We start from the raw sequence: 16,387 nt of genomic DNA on the forward strand, positions 1-16,387 counted from the left end.
TTCTAAAGTGACCCCAGAGAAATACAGAAAGGGTTTATGATATATCAGAAAGGGGAGAATTTTCCTCCATGTTGGGACATCCCATTGCACTTAATCTTTGGAGGAAATTTCCCTCCCTTTGCCAGCACTGTGCTGAGTTCCAGTGGGACGACAAGGAGAAAAGCAGAGGTTGGTAACAAATGGGAAGGTCCCAAGCTTCCCTCCCTGTCCTGGCTATTCTGCCAGGTCTTCTTCAAATCCCTCTCAACTTCCTGCTCGGCACATCCCAGAGCCTTTTCTGGTATGGGGGTACGTTCTCGCTTTCCGAGACCAGCGCCGAAAGAGAGAATGCAAGGGTTCATGAATCTTGAGTAGAACATGACGAGGGTTAAGGAAGAATGAAAAAACGAGACTGAGACAGAAATAGAGGGGAAAGCTGGGCCTGGGTGTGGCGTCTGCCCTCTGATAGATGAACAGAGCACCCTCTCACACCCGTGGGATCTTTATTTATACTCGAAGTAACAGGAAGTTACATCACATCTGGGTGGACCCTGAGTTCCTGGCGACATAATGGGGTCCACCCCCCTAACACCTGGGCTGGAAAGGTCAGACTGAGTGGTGTCCTTGCCTCTTGGCTAGGACCGCCTCCAGGGCATGGCTCTGCCTGCACCCTGGGTTCAGTTGACAATTTTAAGAACACCCATCATGCCTACCAGTGGCCCCCCACATTCTGGGTCTCATCTGTGTGGTTAATTTGACATATCTGGCCATCTTCTCCATGAAACTGGTCTTTCCTCAGTCTCTCCTGGTTCAATCCCACCCTCTGGGTTCTTTACTGTGATCATGCCTGCAAGTAGGCATCCCTTGGACCTTCTTTGCCTCTCAAGAAAGAGAAATTTCAAACATCATGCAAAATTCTGCCTCATCCATAGGATCATTTATTTCATTAGCAACACTAATTTTACTAGTATCTGTAACACAATAAATCTAATACAAGACTAGGGGCAGTGAATGTGGCACAGATGGTTCCCTCATGAGGAGACAGGATGTAAACAGAGCCATCATTTTTCACCCAAAGCCAGAGAGTATCACGGGAGTAGATTCTAAGGTACTTGGTCAAGGGAGGCAGGATGTCAAATTGGATGGAGTTTATTGACTCAAGTGCACTTGCCTTGGTTATAGAATTCAACATCATGCCCAGGACCCATCGACATGGTATGAATTCATGATCCCAGAGACATCGAAAAGGCAGTGTCTTAAACTTGAGAAAAGTTGAAAATCTCAAACGGCCTGACAGGTGGTGAGGGGAGGGATTGAGGGCTCAGGGAAGTGGGCATCTGGAATTGGTTCACCAGTTTACACTGGGGAAGACCCATGAAATGATTCGTGAGGAGGCTCCAAACAGAACACAAACCATGTACCACAAACATGACTCCCCTGTTGCGGGCCCCAGCATCACAGAACGTGGGGGATCTCCTGGGTGGGTCAGGGCTGATGTAGGACAGGCTGTTAAAGAACATGGCTTGCAGACAGGGGTGGGGAAGACAGGGCCCTAAAACAAGAGAGGCCAGTGAGTAGGCTTAACTGTCAAAAGCCGAGTGGCTGCAACTACAACAATTGTCAGGCAGGGGGGCCTGACACCCGGACGGTGGAGATGGTTAGTACAGTGTGGCATGCTTAGGGGCAAACCAGATGAGCAGGGGTGAGGGTAGGGCTCAGCTCGTGGTAGTCGAGGGAACCAAGGGAGAATGACCACCACTGCGGTAGCTGAGGGCGAGCAGTTTGTCCTACTAAGTGCCCCCGAGGAAGAGAAGCCCACCAGGATTGACGCCCCCAATGTAGGTGGAGAAGCAGGTCTGAGCAAGGCGAGGGGGGCTGCAGCGGACATGTGGACGGACTGTCCCGATGCTTTTCTCAGGAAGAACTTGCTGCCAGTCAGGGGAGCATGGTCAGCACACACCCTCCAGTCGTTTGTCCCTTCAGGGTTAGACTGAGCTGCCGCACCCAAGATCATGTCTGTCGTGGGGCAGCTAGTGACCAAGTGCGAAGGTAACAATCCCACTATTTCTCGTCCTTGGGACTCCTCTATCGCTTGCCCACACCCCTGAGTATAGTCCCCTTCATAGGCCCTCCTTCATGAGCCTCACTGGAGAGTGCCTTCACTCCGATGGATACAATGGCCAACAAGATGGGTTCACATCGTGAGACGCCCGTAAAGGAAAGACGGGGGGAGGCAGCATTCGAAGGTTCCGCTTTATTGAGCAGGTCAGTGGAAAACTCGGGTTACAAATACGAACACAGGCCTGTAATATGCATCCTGCTCTGAGTTTTCTGGAAAAAAAAAAAAACTGCCTGTGTTCTCAACAGCCGACGGGTGGGGCACGTTATCCTCCTCCCAAGCTGCCGACCGCCTGTCTTAGATGTCACCCACCGAACACGGCACTGAGCGGCCACCCGCCATCCGCCTGGAGTCAGTCTCTTTCAATGCTGCAGATTTCGCCAGGCTCGAAGAAGCATTTGTTCTCTGGGGGCTTCCAAAAATATTGACGGTTCTTGGGAGAGATTCAACACTAATTTGGGGGACTTTCTCTCTCTCTTTTCCAGGGCGGCAGCTTCCCTGACAGCAGGTGGCCGAGCATTTCTGCTGTTTAAGTGAGGATTTTTTTTTTTTTTCAGATGGGGATGATCTCATCTCCGCGGTTCTGTCTGGGTGGATGAGTGGCAGGGGCACGCACTTGCCAGCCTGTGTAATGAGCTCTCCGGAGTCTGATGAGCTCAGCGGTCTCCCCGCATGACTGTGGGCTGGGGCTGGGCTGTGTCCGTGGCGTCTGGGTGCTTGCATATGGGCACCTTTGCTTCTGAGATGGCATTTTATTTCCCAGCCAGCCCTGGAGCTCCTCCCTCCAAGGGAGGCCGTTTCCACAGAGCCTCCTCCGCAGGCTGCCCGAGATATGCCATCCTTGAATGTGCCCCTTCCTGGACTCTTTCCAGACCTTTGCTGCCCCCCTCCTGGGAGGCCTGCTCTACCGTTTCCACGTGTCTAGATTCTAATTATCTTACAGATGCTGCTATTTCCACGAAGCCTTCCCCAATCTCTCATGTTGGATTTAACATTTTCTTTGTCTGCATGTCTGTAACATTATGCTTTGATGACAACTTAGAAATGATTTCCGTGCAGCATTTCACAGTTTTCTAAGCACTTCATGCATGCATTACCTAATCCTTAAAACTTACACCACCATTCCAGGAGTGCTGAAAGCCTTATGTACTCGGGCAGTCCCTGGTACTGTGCGCCCTAATTCCCAGTTCTTTTTTTATATATATATATACATGTCTATGGATTTCTGAGAGGAAGGGAGAGGGAGAGGAAGAGGGAGATAGAAACATCAATGATGAGAGAGAGTCATTGATCAGTTGCCTCCTACACGCCTCCTACTGGGGATCGAGCCCGCAACCTGGGCATGTGTCCTGACTGGAATCGAACCTGGGACCCTTCAATCCTCAGGCCAACGCTCTATCCACTGAGCCAAACCAGCTAGGGCCCAGTTCTCCACTTGTCATGTGAGCGTGGCGCTTCCCTGCCCCTGTGAAGTGGAGCAAAGCCACGCGACCTCCTTTGGCCAGAAAACAGAACTGATGTGTCCTTCCCGTGCGAGGCTGCAGCTCGCCACACTCCTTTTCCCCAGACCATGGTGACCAGCCATATCTGAGGTCGTGGCGGCCCCGACAGTCTCGATTCTCTGTTTGGGGCTGAGGATACAAGGCGGGTGAGAGCTGGTCCAGCCTTGGAGATGCTCAAGGTCATGGGGCAGACTCACCAGGCGGCTGTTGGGGCATCCCTGATGCTGACACAGAGATGACGAGGGCGTGATGAAATACCTGCCCTAATGGAAACATTTTTAACACCGGGACGGCATGTGGGAGGAGGGCCCTCAATTTGCCTGGAAAGTTCCTGGAAGTTTAAACCGCTCCTCGAAGGGTGAATCCACATGTGACAGGCGTGGCTGTTTCAGGGCGCGTGACAGGCGCAGAGGCAGGAAATAGCTTGCCCCGTCCAGGTCCTGGGGGGCGGGGGGGGGGGGGGGAGAGGCTGCGGGACAGCGCTGGTGTCGGCACATGGCCTGGCTGCGGCACCTTTACCACTGACAACACCAAGGAAGCACCGAGTAACGCTCACTCCTCGCCTCTCTTCCACGTCACACTCCATGCTGTGTCTAAGGGTGCGGGGAGGCATCATTTCATACTCTCTCCATGGATGGCGCATGGGGACGTGCGTCTCCTTCCCCCGGAGCCTGTCTCCTGCTCCTCCTCCAGCCAGCGTGGCGGCAGCAGAGGCCCGCGGGACCGGCCTCTACTCCTCTCTGGCGGCTCCCGTCTGCCTGAGCCAGGCTCTCGGCCCCGCTTTCCCCTGGCTGCGGGCCTGGGGACCGTCCATCCCTTCCCCAGCCCGTGGGAGGGACTCAGTGGGAGAGGCGGATGGAGCTTCTGTGTCATCCCCAGGTTCCCTGCGCAGGCGTCTTCGCCGGCTCTCAGGTCCCAGTCCTGCCGGTGGGAAAAGCACAGGCACGCGGGTTCCTGGGCCGGAGGAGGACCTGTCCCCCGGTGTCCCTGCCAGAAACACTTCGCTGGGCGAGCTGTGATGCGTGACTGCGCTCAAAGCCAGCGAGAGGCTCCAAAGCGGGATTTCACTTTTTTTTTTTTTTCAAGTGAGTGGGAGGCGGCTGCTCTGGATCTGGCTCAGACAGAGGATTTTCTTTTACATCTAAAACCTTCTTCAGCGGGAGAGGAATTCTGCTCGGAAGGGTGGTTTCCGATTTGGGTTCAAGTGCTGGCTCATCAGCTGGTCTTGGATGTCAGACGTAGTAACCTCTGCAAGTGAATGTCCTTCGCTGGCAACGAGGTCAGAGACTCGCCGCTGAGTGTCCCCGAAACATGCTCGCACCAGGGCCCGTCTGCCTAGGACGCCTCCTGATGCGTCGCTCCTCAAAATTCAAAATCTATGCAGAACTGTCACTTCTCCCAACCTCCCCATCTAAGCCAGCGCCGCCTCTCTCTGCATTGTCACCACCACTTCAAACAGGTCCCTGGCATTTCTCCTCGCCCTAGGAAACAGCCAAGGTGGGCCTTTGGGAACAGTCTTGCACCTTGCCCCACCCCTGTGTCCTCCCCGCCACACACTGCCGTGTCACACGGAATAAAGAGGTGACAGAGCTCTGTGAGGTGCCGCAGCCTCTGGCCCCATCAGCCCCCTCACGGCATCTCCCTCACTGACCTGCCCCTCCTTCTCTAGCCATGTGGCCCCTGGTCACTCTTCCAAGGAACTAGGCTCATTCCCACCACAGGGCCTTTGCACTGATTCCTTAATCCACTCGGAACCCTCTCCCCGAAGAAGTCCAGCCTGGCTCTCCCCGAGTTCTTTGCTTCAATGCCCCCCTCCCAGACCACACCATGTCACAGCAGCCCCTTCGCAATGTCTGTGCCTCCCTCTTGCTCACTCTTCTCCGTCCCTCTTGCACCACGGGGCTGGCTGGCTGGCTTATTGTTTGGCAGGCTGTTTATTAATAGCCTGTCTCCTGTTAGTATAATGTCACCTCCATATGTGTGGAGCCATATGGAAAAGGGCTGCACCCGCATCCAGACCCTGGCACTGGGTGCTCATGAGGCTGTGAGAGAGACGATGGGTCCTGGAGAACAGCTTCTGAAACCAGGCACCCACTGCATGCATGGACCGGGTCATGGGCCTGCCACACAGACACGCTGCAGGTGGGGCCGAGACAATGGTTTTCCTGCCAAGACTCATCCCGAGCTTTGCTCACCACGTGGGAACAAGAGGAACGGATTTCACCACACGGATCGAGGGAAACGGAAGAGGAAGCAGCTGCCCTTATTCTCGCTTTGAAGACATAGTTATCTGGCTCACTATTAAAATGTGCGCTGGTGAGCAACGGGAGCAGACAGATTGCATTAACCGCCTGGGAAGGCCCCAGCAGGGTGGCGCTGTCCCAGGGGCGCATTCAGATCTAAAAATAACCATTTATGTGTTGGGTTTTATGTGAGCTTGGGGCCAAGCTTCATTTTTCCCATATAGATAGATAGTCACTGATGTAGCACATGCACTGAAGCAGCCACTCTCTCTCTCCTGCGCTCTGGTCTCTCCTTTGTTATAGATCAACATATGGGACGGTCCTGTTCCTAGACTCTATTCAGTCCCAATACCACACTTGTCATTACTCACTCAGTTGTATACATTACTCTTCTCTGTCATCAAAATAATGACTACCACCATCACCATCATCATCACCACCATCATCACATCAACATCACCATCACTATCATCACCATCATCACCACCACCATCATCATCACCACTATCATCATCATCTTGGTAATTAACAGTTATTGGTATGATTATTATGTACCAGCGGCATCACATGCACTTATCCAACTCCATGAGATCAGTATTATTACAAACCGCATTTTACAGATGAGGAAACTGAGGCCCAAGGCGGGTGGATAGAACTCCCAAGATCACCCTGCTCCTAAGTGGCAAACAAGGATGTGCCCCATCTTTGTGGGAACCTGCTTCTTCTAGGACTTCCTATTTTCACCTCAGTCCTTCCCTCAGCTACGACCTGCCCTTCTGTTACCTGGCGCCTCTCTGGTGTCGACGAGGCTGTTTCTGGTTGTGGGACAGACAGGCCTGGCCCGAGTTTGCTCTGTTTTATGAACAGACAAACGAGTAGATTTAACCTCAAATAAGATGATTAGTCCTTGTAAACCTTTTTAAAGATCAAGACTGGGCGCTTTGGGAATCACTGGTGTTTGCCCCGGGGAGAAACTACGTTGCAGGCAGGGCTCAGTGCAGGTGGGGCTGCCTCCAGATGCACCTGGAAGAAACTCCACTAGGAGGCTCCACTGAGCTTTCTTATGCTGACACCCCTCACCCAGCTCCTCATCCACCTGGTGTGGGGCTTCCTGGGAGCTTAGACCCAGCACTGAAGGCAGCAGGGTAGCGTCCTTGGTGCCAGGGAGTTGCCCCAACCCTGTCCCATGGACACAACTCACAACTGGTCTACCCGTTGCCTGGAGAAGCAGTGCGCTCTGTGTAAGGGGTGAGCCCCGGACAGAACAATCCCAGAGGGGGAACAAGTAGTCCTGGAAGCCTGGGGCCCTGAGTGCCGGCGGCTGAATGCGCAGGGGAGAGTGCAACCGAGGGGAGCAGAGGGTGGCAAGGACGTCGTGGGCACGAAGGCCCCACCTTCTCCGAGCACAGGATTTGCTGCGGCTGATGCCGCCCCACTGACTCTTCTGCTGAGTCCCCACTGGTCGGAAGCCAGCGCGGAGGGGGTGCTAACTGCGCTCAGGTAGCACTCGGGCAGGCGATCTCACACACGCCTCGGAGCTGCGGAGGCGCTATTATTAATTTGGGGACACTTTAACACCCCTGCACGGTGGTGTTAACACCAGCTTAGCAACCTCTCTGGTTAATAGGGGGAAAGAGTAAGGGGTTGATTTAAAGAGACACGGCAGGTGAGAAACTAGAGTCACTGCAAATGTTTTCATGCAGGGAGAGAGTTTGGGATTCTTCACATGTCATTGGAGGTAAGGGTTTAATCTTGTTGATATACACGTATGGAATTTTGTAGTTTTCTTATGAATCAGTATGGTGTCGGATAGATCACAGTAACGCGTTGGAAAGAGAGTTAATAAGACAGGACATGAGAAGAGAGAGGCGTGGGAAAGGGCGTTCTGGAAAGAGTATGAGTGCATGGGGCCTCTCTCAAGTCCTAGGATGTGACGCCCCTGGGATGGCAGCTAAGGGGTGGGGGCAGGTCCATTTCTTCACCCACTGGGGCAAGGCTGGCTGAGGCCCTGACCCGGGAGAGAATTCCTCACACCTCCCTGGACAGCCCGCAGGTGGCTCCATCACTGCGCTCATTGTCAACTACATGCTGGGGGGTGGCCATCGTCTGCCTGCGGGTAGACGAGCTAGAGAGGGAAAAGGTGCTGTCACTTCTAGTCCGGTGCTACCAGCCGCCGCACACCCAGAGGGCCAGGTGGAAGGGCTTCCCCTGCAGAAGTGCATTCCCCGAAGTCGTGGGCCCTCCAAGTAAAGGTCACGTGCAATCGGCAGGTGTGCTGCGTGGTCAGGGCCCTGGCAGAGATCAGAGACAGGCGCCTGGAGGAGAGGATGTGCCCCGAGGGGCGGGCAGGCTGGGCGGAGCAGCACTGGCACGCGGAGAGCTCCCCAGGAGTGTCTGGGATACAAGCTGTCCCTTCTTTGTCAGCGGATGGGCTCAGGCAGGGAAATTCGAGTTGGCCCCGAGCGGGAGCCGCTGCTGCACCTTCTGGCTCACTGTGCAAACCCACCTCGGCGAAGGCTCAGACAGACTGGGTTCCCCTTTACGAAGGCCCAGGCAAGGGGATCTAGAGGCTCACCTTCACACTCGGCCCTAAAAATAACCTTGTAGTGCCGACTGGCATGGCTCATGCCCACCTACGAACCAGAGCTCACGGCTTGATTCCCATCAGCGCACATGCCTGGAGTGTGGGCTCCACCCCAGTGTGGGGCGTGCAGGAAGCAGCCCATCAGTGATTCTCTCTCATTGTCGATGTTTCTATCTCTCTCTCCCTCTCCCTTCCTCTCTGAAATCAATAAAAATTATATTTTTTAAAAAATAACCTTGATGTGTTGAGCTCAGTGGGAGGCAGGGTTCAGTTTCACGGTCTCCCTCCAGCAGGGCCCCCACCCCAGCCCTGGGCCTTGGCAGCACACGCTGCTCCCATCACCCTGAGAGGCTCACCCTCCGAGGGCCACATGCACTGGCAGGAAGGGTGGTGACTTCCGTGTGGGGGCAGCTTGGTGCCCAAGAGGCAGTGGTGGGAGCTGTGACCTCACAACAGGTTGGGGCCCAGATTAGTCCTCTAGGCAACCGGAAAGGGGGCATTCATATTGGGGGGGGGGGGGCATGTTAACACAGCAGATGCTTAGGTTGCCGTAACACAATACCATAGACTGGGTGGTGCTTGAACAACAGAAACAGGTTTCTCACGGTTCTGGAGGCTGGACGTCTGCATTCAAGGTGCAGCTGGTGCAGTTCCTGTGAAGTCCTTCCTGATGTGCAGACGGTTGTCTCCTCAGCGTCCTCACGTGGTAGAGAGAGAGAAGAGGGGGGAGAGAGAAAGCGAGCTGGGGTTCCTCTTTTCTAAGGACACTAATCCCACCAGGGGGCCCATCCTCATGACCTCATCTGACCTAACCACCTCCAAGCACCACCTCAGTGGGATTAGGGCTTCAACATGGGAACTGGGGGGGGGGGGCAGGGAGCACAAACATTCGGTCCATAACACCATGTGTTCTGGTTGTTTAAGGAATATTTGCATTAGGTTAGTTCTTTGATTTACTGAACATTCATTTTCACTAGCAAACACTTTATTCTAGACAAATAGTGGGTTATAGCACATTTAAGGTACACTGTTCATTTTAAAGTGGTTTAAGAATATTACTGCAGCAAGTGGGAGCTACGACACCGGGGTGGTGATGTTGGTAAATAGCTCTGTGTGTGTCCCACAAGCGAGACGCATACACTCTCCGCGCTGAGCAGAGCTGGGTCCTGGGAGGGGGTCCCAGTCGCTGCAGCCTGGTGTGTCAGATCAGCGGGGGCACTTCCGGGTCATCTTCAAAGCCTGGATCTTCCTCACGTGGCATGACTTTGGGTTCGGGTCGGACTCTTCTGGGTGCGGGTGTTTTCCCTCCGACTATGTTAGCCACGTCGGGGAACGAGTGCTTGCTGGGATCCACCTCCAGTTTCTCAGTTTGTCTGCTTCTAGAACAAAAAAGGCCAAAGGAAATTGGAACATCATTTAAAATTCAATCACAAACAGATTCAACTCGCACATTCATTTCTGCAGCAAACGTGGTAGGTACTACCCCTGCAGCATGGCAACGCCGATCAGAGGCTGTGCCTGGTTTCCCGTGGCTCGGGGCCTTGTAGAAGCAGGAGCATGACCTTGGAGTAATGGGGTGTGAACAAGTGCTACCGGGCTATGTGAAGGCCCAGGTAGCTGTGGCGTGGTCAGCTGGTCTGAGGTCTGCTTACCTGAGTCAAAGCCTGCTTCCCACAGCCGGGACCACAGTGGAATCACTCCAGGCGGGTCTTACTCCCGAGTGTCGCTACTAAGGCTCATGGACCTGCTGGGTCAGACAACCCAACCTGCAGTGGTTCGGCAGGAGCGTTCACACTACAAGTTCAGGTGCTTAGCCGAGCTCCGCCCACCACGTTCCTCTCCCAGGAGAACCTGCTCCTCCTGCTCCCCGAGCTCCCAGCAGCAGCTGTAGTGAAACACAGGACAGAAGCCCCACTGGCCAGGGATTCCCATTGTAAGAGTCAGTGAAACTCTAGATCAGGGGTGGGAAACGTCTGGCCCGCGGGCCATATCATGCCCGTAAAATCATTTGGCCTGGCCCGGCCAAGGCATCAGGGGTGAGTTGATTAAATGTTTGACCAAACACAGCAGGCCAATTTTTAAGCTGATTATTTTGTATGGTGCACGAATGATGTTATAAACATCCAAATGGCCATTGGCAGAAAAAAGGTTCCCCACCCCTGGTCTAGATAATACAGGTTGCTGGGCTGCTTTTCTGGCCATTTCGATTCCATAGGCCTGGAGTTGGGCCCAGTGAGCAGTATTTATATAAAGTTCCCCTGGTGATATTGCCGATCAGTCAAATTATTTTGGAATCACTGCATCATTCATCTAGTCCAGTGGTCGGCAAACTCATTAGTCAACAGAGCTAAATATCAACAGTACAACGATTGAAATTTCTTTTGAGAGCCAAATTTTTTAAACTTAAACTATATAGGTAGGTACATTGTTATTAACTTAATTAGGGTACTCCTAAGGCTTAGGAAGAGCCACACTCAAGGGGCCAAAGGGCTGCATGTGGCTCACAAGCCGCAGTTTGCCGACCACGGATCTAGTCAGTTATTCCATAGATATACGCTAAGTGTCTACTATATTCTAGACACCAGCCATCCAGTGGTCTGTGCAGACAGGTCCCCTGGTAACTACATCCAACAGTGTAGTAAGACCTTGATTGTACACTATAAACTATGCAGGAAGTTATAGTTTTCAGGGACCCACATTAAAGTCATTATTAGCCCTGACTGTGGCTCAGTAGGTTGAGCATCGTCCGTGCACTGAAAGGTTGCCAGTTTGATGCCCGATCAGGGCCCATGTCTCGGTTATTGGCTTGATCCCCAATAGGGGGCATGCAGGAGGCAGCCAATCGACGTTTCCCTCTCACATCTATGTTTCTGTCTTTCTCTCTCTCTCCCTCTCTCTCTCTCACTCTCAAAGAAAATCTTTAAAAAATATTTAAAGCCATTATTAAATAGCATTCTACTTTTTAATTACTAGATTCTTATTGAAAAGGCTATGATATCAGTGGCTTAATTAAGTAAACACCCAAATCATCTATTATGATTGCGTTGTCCTTGACTTTGTGGAAAAGCAGCCTCTCTCGCTGCCAGCATGTCTCCTGGGCCACAACTTCCAGTCTCAGTAATAGAGAGTGAGCTCAGCCTGGATGGGTTATCTGCCGCTCTCCCACCTCGGAGGCGAGGCCTGACTGGCAGGCAGGACTTTAATTACTCAGGACGCTCTGGGTAAGGGACAGCGAGCAGCCAGGCCTGGGGCTCGAGGGCCGCACTCATCCCTACAGAAAGAGGCGGCGGCTCTTCTCCCTGCTGCTTCCTCCTCGGAGCCTGGGGCCTGAAGCCCAGGTGCCCAGCGTGGTTTTACCCACCATCTGGCTGCCAGAAGCAGAACCGCTAAGTCTAGTAAGAATAACTGGAAGACAAAATTGATATACTTATTACCAAAAAAGGAAGCAAAAAAAAAAAAAAGGATTACTAGGCATAAAACCATCGACGATTGATTCCGTCTATTAAAGAGCATAAGAATAGCGATATGCGGGCTGGCATATTAGGCCCAAAGTCTCCCATTTCCAGCTGAAATTTTTCTAGAGGTCGTGAAGAACCTGACAGTAAGAAACTACCTGAGATCAGAACTTAGTGGATGCAGGAGCCCAGAGGGAAGCAGATCCTGAAGCCACTTTTGCCCCGAGGGCATCTGCTGGGCCCCTGAGGCTGTGCTTGGTCACGCTGACCCCATGGAGTCCAGGGACAGAGGCCAAGGTCCTGAGCGGGCCAGGTGGGCAGCCTTACAGGGCGAGGGTGGGGTCTCGGAGGGCTCCTCTCCTGTCGGAGGGAATAAGAAGTGAGCCCACCCCCGGGGCTGAGAGGAGGCTGGTCCAGCGGGACTGAGGAGAGCTGAGTTGTCACCACACGCTGACATTTCCACAAGATCTGGTGGTTTCCATGGAAGCTGGTGGTTAAAAACCCCCAACCTTGAATTTAGAGTCAAGTGGTTCCCCGCTGGCAGTGCCTTCGGGTCTGCCCCAGAGCGCCTGCCAGGGCTTTCTGGCCGAGTACCTTCGGGACGGGCCAGGGCCCAGGGCAATGTGGGTAATGAAGCTTGTCGGTGGCTCAGGAGCACCACACACCAGGTATGGCCGCGAGGGGATCAATTCTTACTAATCGAGATGAAAATAACATCGGAGGTGCTACTGGGAAGAACGGCGCAAAGACCTCTCTGGTCACCGAGTGGGATCACAGTGAGGACGGGTTTCCTGGGTGTAAAATCGGCTCCAAACTGCTTGCGTGACTGGGCTTCCCGTCGAGACCCGATCCCTCCCAAATGAGGTTCTGATCTTTACATGTTGATGCCATGTTGATGCTGTTGGGGGTTAATTATGACCATGAGTATCCATGACAGTCACAGTGCCCGAGTCTCTGTCGGCTACACGTGTATCTGAAATGGAGAGCACGGCTGGGGCACACGAGTGGGTTTCCAAGGCGAGCAACAGCTCTGCACTTTCCGGAGGAACTGAATGCCATACCCGTTCAAACCAACCCCGTGTTAGAAAACCCCTGCGCACCTCCGTCAGCGGTCTCTGAATGCACATGCGCCTAACTGCTTGTATGATGCAAGAGATCAATACAGCCCCTGTTCAGGTGTTTATAGGGTGATAATTCCAGCATAGACATTGGTGTCACCAAGATAGTGTGCAGGGGTTCAAAACAGACTCTGCCATCTGGCCCGCAGGAGTCTGGAATCATGGCAAGTAGAAGGAAAGTTGAAAGAACTGGGGTGTTCATTCTGAGGAGGAATTGGGAAATAATGAGAGCTTTGTCCGAAATACTGTAAGGGGCATCCCTGCCTGGAGGGGGGGAGGGGGCAGTGGGCTTTGTTTGAGGGGGGCAGAGCCGGAGTCTTCAGTGAGGGATCAGAGAGGCTTGCCAACACCAGGAAATACTCAGAAGGGGTGGACGTTCTCTCGAGAGGGTGAAGGTCTCGGTGGCACGAAGCTTAAGCGAAGGCTAGATGATGACCTCTCACAGGAGGAGACACGACGGGGCCTCTGGCCCCGGCAGCCTGAGAGGTCGGACTCCATGGGGTGATATGTGGGCCATCCAGGCAGGCAGTGTGTGCAGCACCAGCAGCAGGCTCAGCAGCGTCCCAGCACCACATGGTGACACGACCTCCCTCTCCCTCACGCTCCCCATCTGTGAACTGAGGACACAGCTCGTGCGGGTTCACGTGTTGGCACAGAGCAAGGGCTCAGGAAATGCCCGCTGTGTCGCTGCCGACACCACCATTCGTATTATCACAAGAAATCGGGACCTACAGGGACACCCATTTGTTTTCGGGGACCCAGAGCCTTGCCCATCACGCGTCTAAGTTTTGGGAACTAACCTTCCTGGTCTGACTCACTTTGAAACTTTAAATAATTGCATCTCTTTGGGAGGTGCTCCCAGCGGCCCGTGAGAGGGAAGAGAATGAGATGATGAAGCCACAGACAGCCCAGCCCAGGAGGCGGTACCTTTCGCCTGTGTGCTCCCTGCTGCTGTCCGAGGTACTCCGCACAGACGCGGGCGCTCGCGGGCCCCCTATGATCACTTCTCCCACCTGGAATGCAAATACAGCACACGCTAAGTGGTGTGTTACGCTCTGTCATGTCTTTTAACATATTACACATGAATATGGACATATCTTAAGACGCTAAAGCGCTTTAATTTTCACTATACAGTCCATGGCAGAGTCTCACTTGACACTCTCTATGTGGCCTGGAAGGTATAAAACAGAATAGATCTGTTCACAATAGTCTTGTAAGGCCACAGCTATGTTTCAAAGGACATGCCGGGGGATGCGGCGAGTGAGTTCGTTTACTAATGAGTTTCCTGAGTGCCAGCAGCAGGCCCGGCCCTTGGGGAGTGTTGGGGACCCAGATGGGACTGACACACCGCCCCGAGGAGCAGCCTGCGAACATGCTGCCGAAAGTGCTCTGAGCCTGGGCCGCGAGTCCCCGTCTTCCCAGCTCATTGGGCTCCGGTCTCTTCCTCTGAGAAATGAAGGAATTAGATGTGATCTCCAAGGTCCCTCCCTGGTCTGAAAAATTCTGTGATGTTACAGCTTCCTTTTTCACTAAATGACCTCAGTGCTGCACACGGGACGTCTCCTCAACTAAAACCGATCGATCCGATCCAACAAACGTCCAGGACAGCTGTTCAGACCCAGGAACCTCCCTCAGGAAGCTCACCGAGGGAGGGGAGGGGCGGGGGGGGGGGGGGCGTGCGGGTGCGTGTCAGCCCCGACAGCATGCCGGGCCACGCTGCTGTGCGAGCCAGGCAGTTTCACATTTCCCGTACTTAACCCCCCAACTCCCCGTGTCCCCATGAGACAGGGATTGCGTGTAGGCGGAGAGAAGGAATTTGAAAACTGGCCTCCTGTTGCCTTGGTCCCCTGGCCAAGGTGGGGGCTTCCGCCCTTTCTTTTCAAGGGAGAGAGAGACCCGGAGTGTCCATTGCTCTCTCCACCCTCATCAGCAGCTTCTCTGTGGCGGGGGAATGCTTCATTCACTGGGCACATCTCCCTGGTGGGCAGGTCATGCCTCTGACAGGTGAGGGACACATTTTAATTACATGAATGAGGCCAAGGTTAGTGAAAATTTATTGCAGCATTACTTCTAATAGCCAAGAGCTGGAAGCAGCCCAAGTGCCCATCAGTAGATGAGTGGATAAAAAAGCTGTGGTACATTTACACCATGGAATACTATGCAGCTAAAAAAAAAAAAAAAAAAAAAAAAAGAGGGAGAAAAAAAAAAGGAGCTCTTACCCCTTGTGGCAGCATGGATGGACCTGAGAGTATTATGCTAAGTGAAAGAAGTCAGACAGAAAAAGACAAGTACCATATGATCTCACTCATATGTGGAATCTGATGAACAAAATAAGCTAATAAGCAAAATATAGACAAAATCATAGATAGAGAGAAGGCTGACAGCTGTTGGGGGTTGGGGGTGGAGGGATAGAGGAAAGAAGAGAAAAAACTCATAGACACGGACAACAGTGTGGTATCTGGGGAGGGGGAGGAGGGAAAAGGGGGATAAATGGTGATGGAAGGAGACTTGACTTGGGGTGAGCACACAACGCAGTGGACCGATGATGTGTGGCAGAGCTGTGCACCTGAAACCTGTATAATTTTGATAACCAGTGTCATCCCAATAAATTCAATAAAAAGGGAAAATATTTTAAAAAGATACGTTGAATTTCTTCTTAAAGTTGGTGGGATTAAGTAAATTATAAGACTGTGTAATAAAAGTAGGTATTATAGAAAAGAATATCAACTTTAAGAAGAAAGCTCTTGAGCCCAAGGTCCAAGTTGTGCATCTCTTCGTATTGTAAATGCACCAACAAGAACGGGAGCACAGGCATAATTAGCGTCTTAAAACACCCATTTCTAACACTGTTACTTGTCACGTAATAAGCTCAGACGAAGATCCTCTGTGTTTATGGAAATGCAAACAGAATCACAAATGTGGGACTTTCTTCGCAGAGAATTTGCTGTGCACCAGAATCTAAATGTGTCCCTTCTTTTTAAAAGCTATTTTCAGCTCAGTGAGTTTCAAAGTTCCCTTTAAGCTGAAAAGTTAGGAGGGACTGAGGGCTCAGCCGTGTGCGAGATGCTGACACCCACATTCACATGAACCGCAGGTAAAACTCTGCTGGTGAGAGACTCCTGCTCCTGAGCGGAGGACCGTGGGCTCGGCGCTCCGGGGCAATGACCTCGGGCTCCTGCTGTTCCTCCTCTGGGAAGCCATGTTCATTAACACCAAGCATCTCCTTCATTTGTGCTAAGCACGCTCAGGAGCGATTAATGGAAACGCTGGGAGGACCAAAATACAGTCTGTTTAATACATTAGGTAACGCGGGACTAATGGTTTCCTGAATCCACAGAGAGACATGTAAGCAGCTACTTGAAGAGTGGGTTGGGGGAGAGGCACGCG

General features: G+C 52.7%; 1 protein-coding gene across 2 annotated transcripts in view; it reads right to left on the bottom strand.

Annotated features, from left to right (window-relative positions):
- Window positions 1-9,394: 9,394 nt before the first annotated feature.
- Window positions 9,395-16,387, bottom strand: part of DNAAF11 (dynein axonemal assembly factor 11) — a 32,595-nt gene continuing 25,602 nt past the window's right edge. Inside the window, exons 11-13 of one of the 2 annotated variants that reach the window (XR_011468213.1) lie at window positions 13,928-14,013; window positions 10,080-10,312; window positions 9,763-9,806 (exon numbers count right to left, since the gene is read on the bottom strand). Coding sequence is in view for 1 of the 2 variants with exons in the window: in XM_070392026.1 (XP_070248127.1) it covers window positions 9,629-9,806; window positions 13,928-14,013 (264 nt within the window). In the remaining variant the exon portion in view is untranslated. Of the gene's footprint in view, window positions 9,807-10,079; window positions 10,313-13,927; window positions 14,014-16,387 lie in introns of both variants that reach the window. The other variant, XM_070392026.1, reaches the window with a different exon arrangement.

Source organism: Myotis yumanensis, unplaced genomic scaffold (assembly GCF_028538775.1).
Source record: "Myotis yumanensis isolate MYYU_CA2020_CCGP unplaced genomic scaffold, mMyoYum1.0.hap1 SCAF_15, whole genome shotgun sequence".
Taxonomy (NCBI): Eukaryota; Metazoa; Chordata; class Mammalia; order Chiroptera; family Vespertilionidae; genus Myotis; species Myotis yumanensis.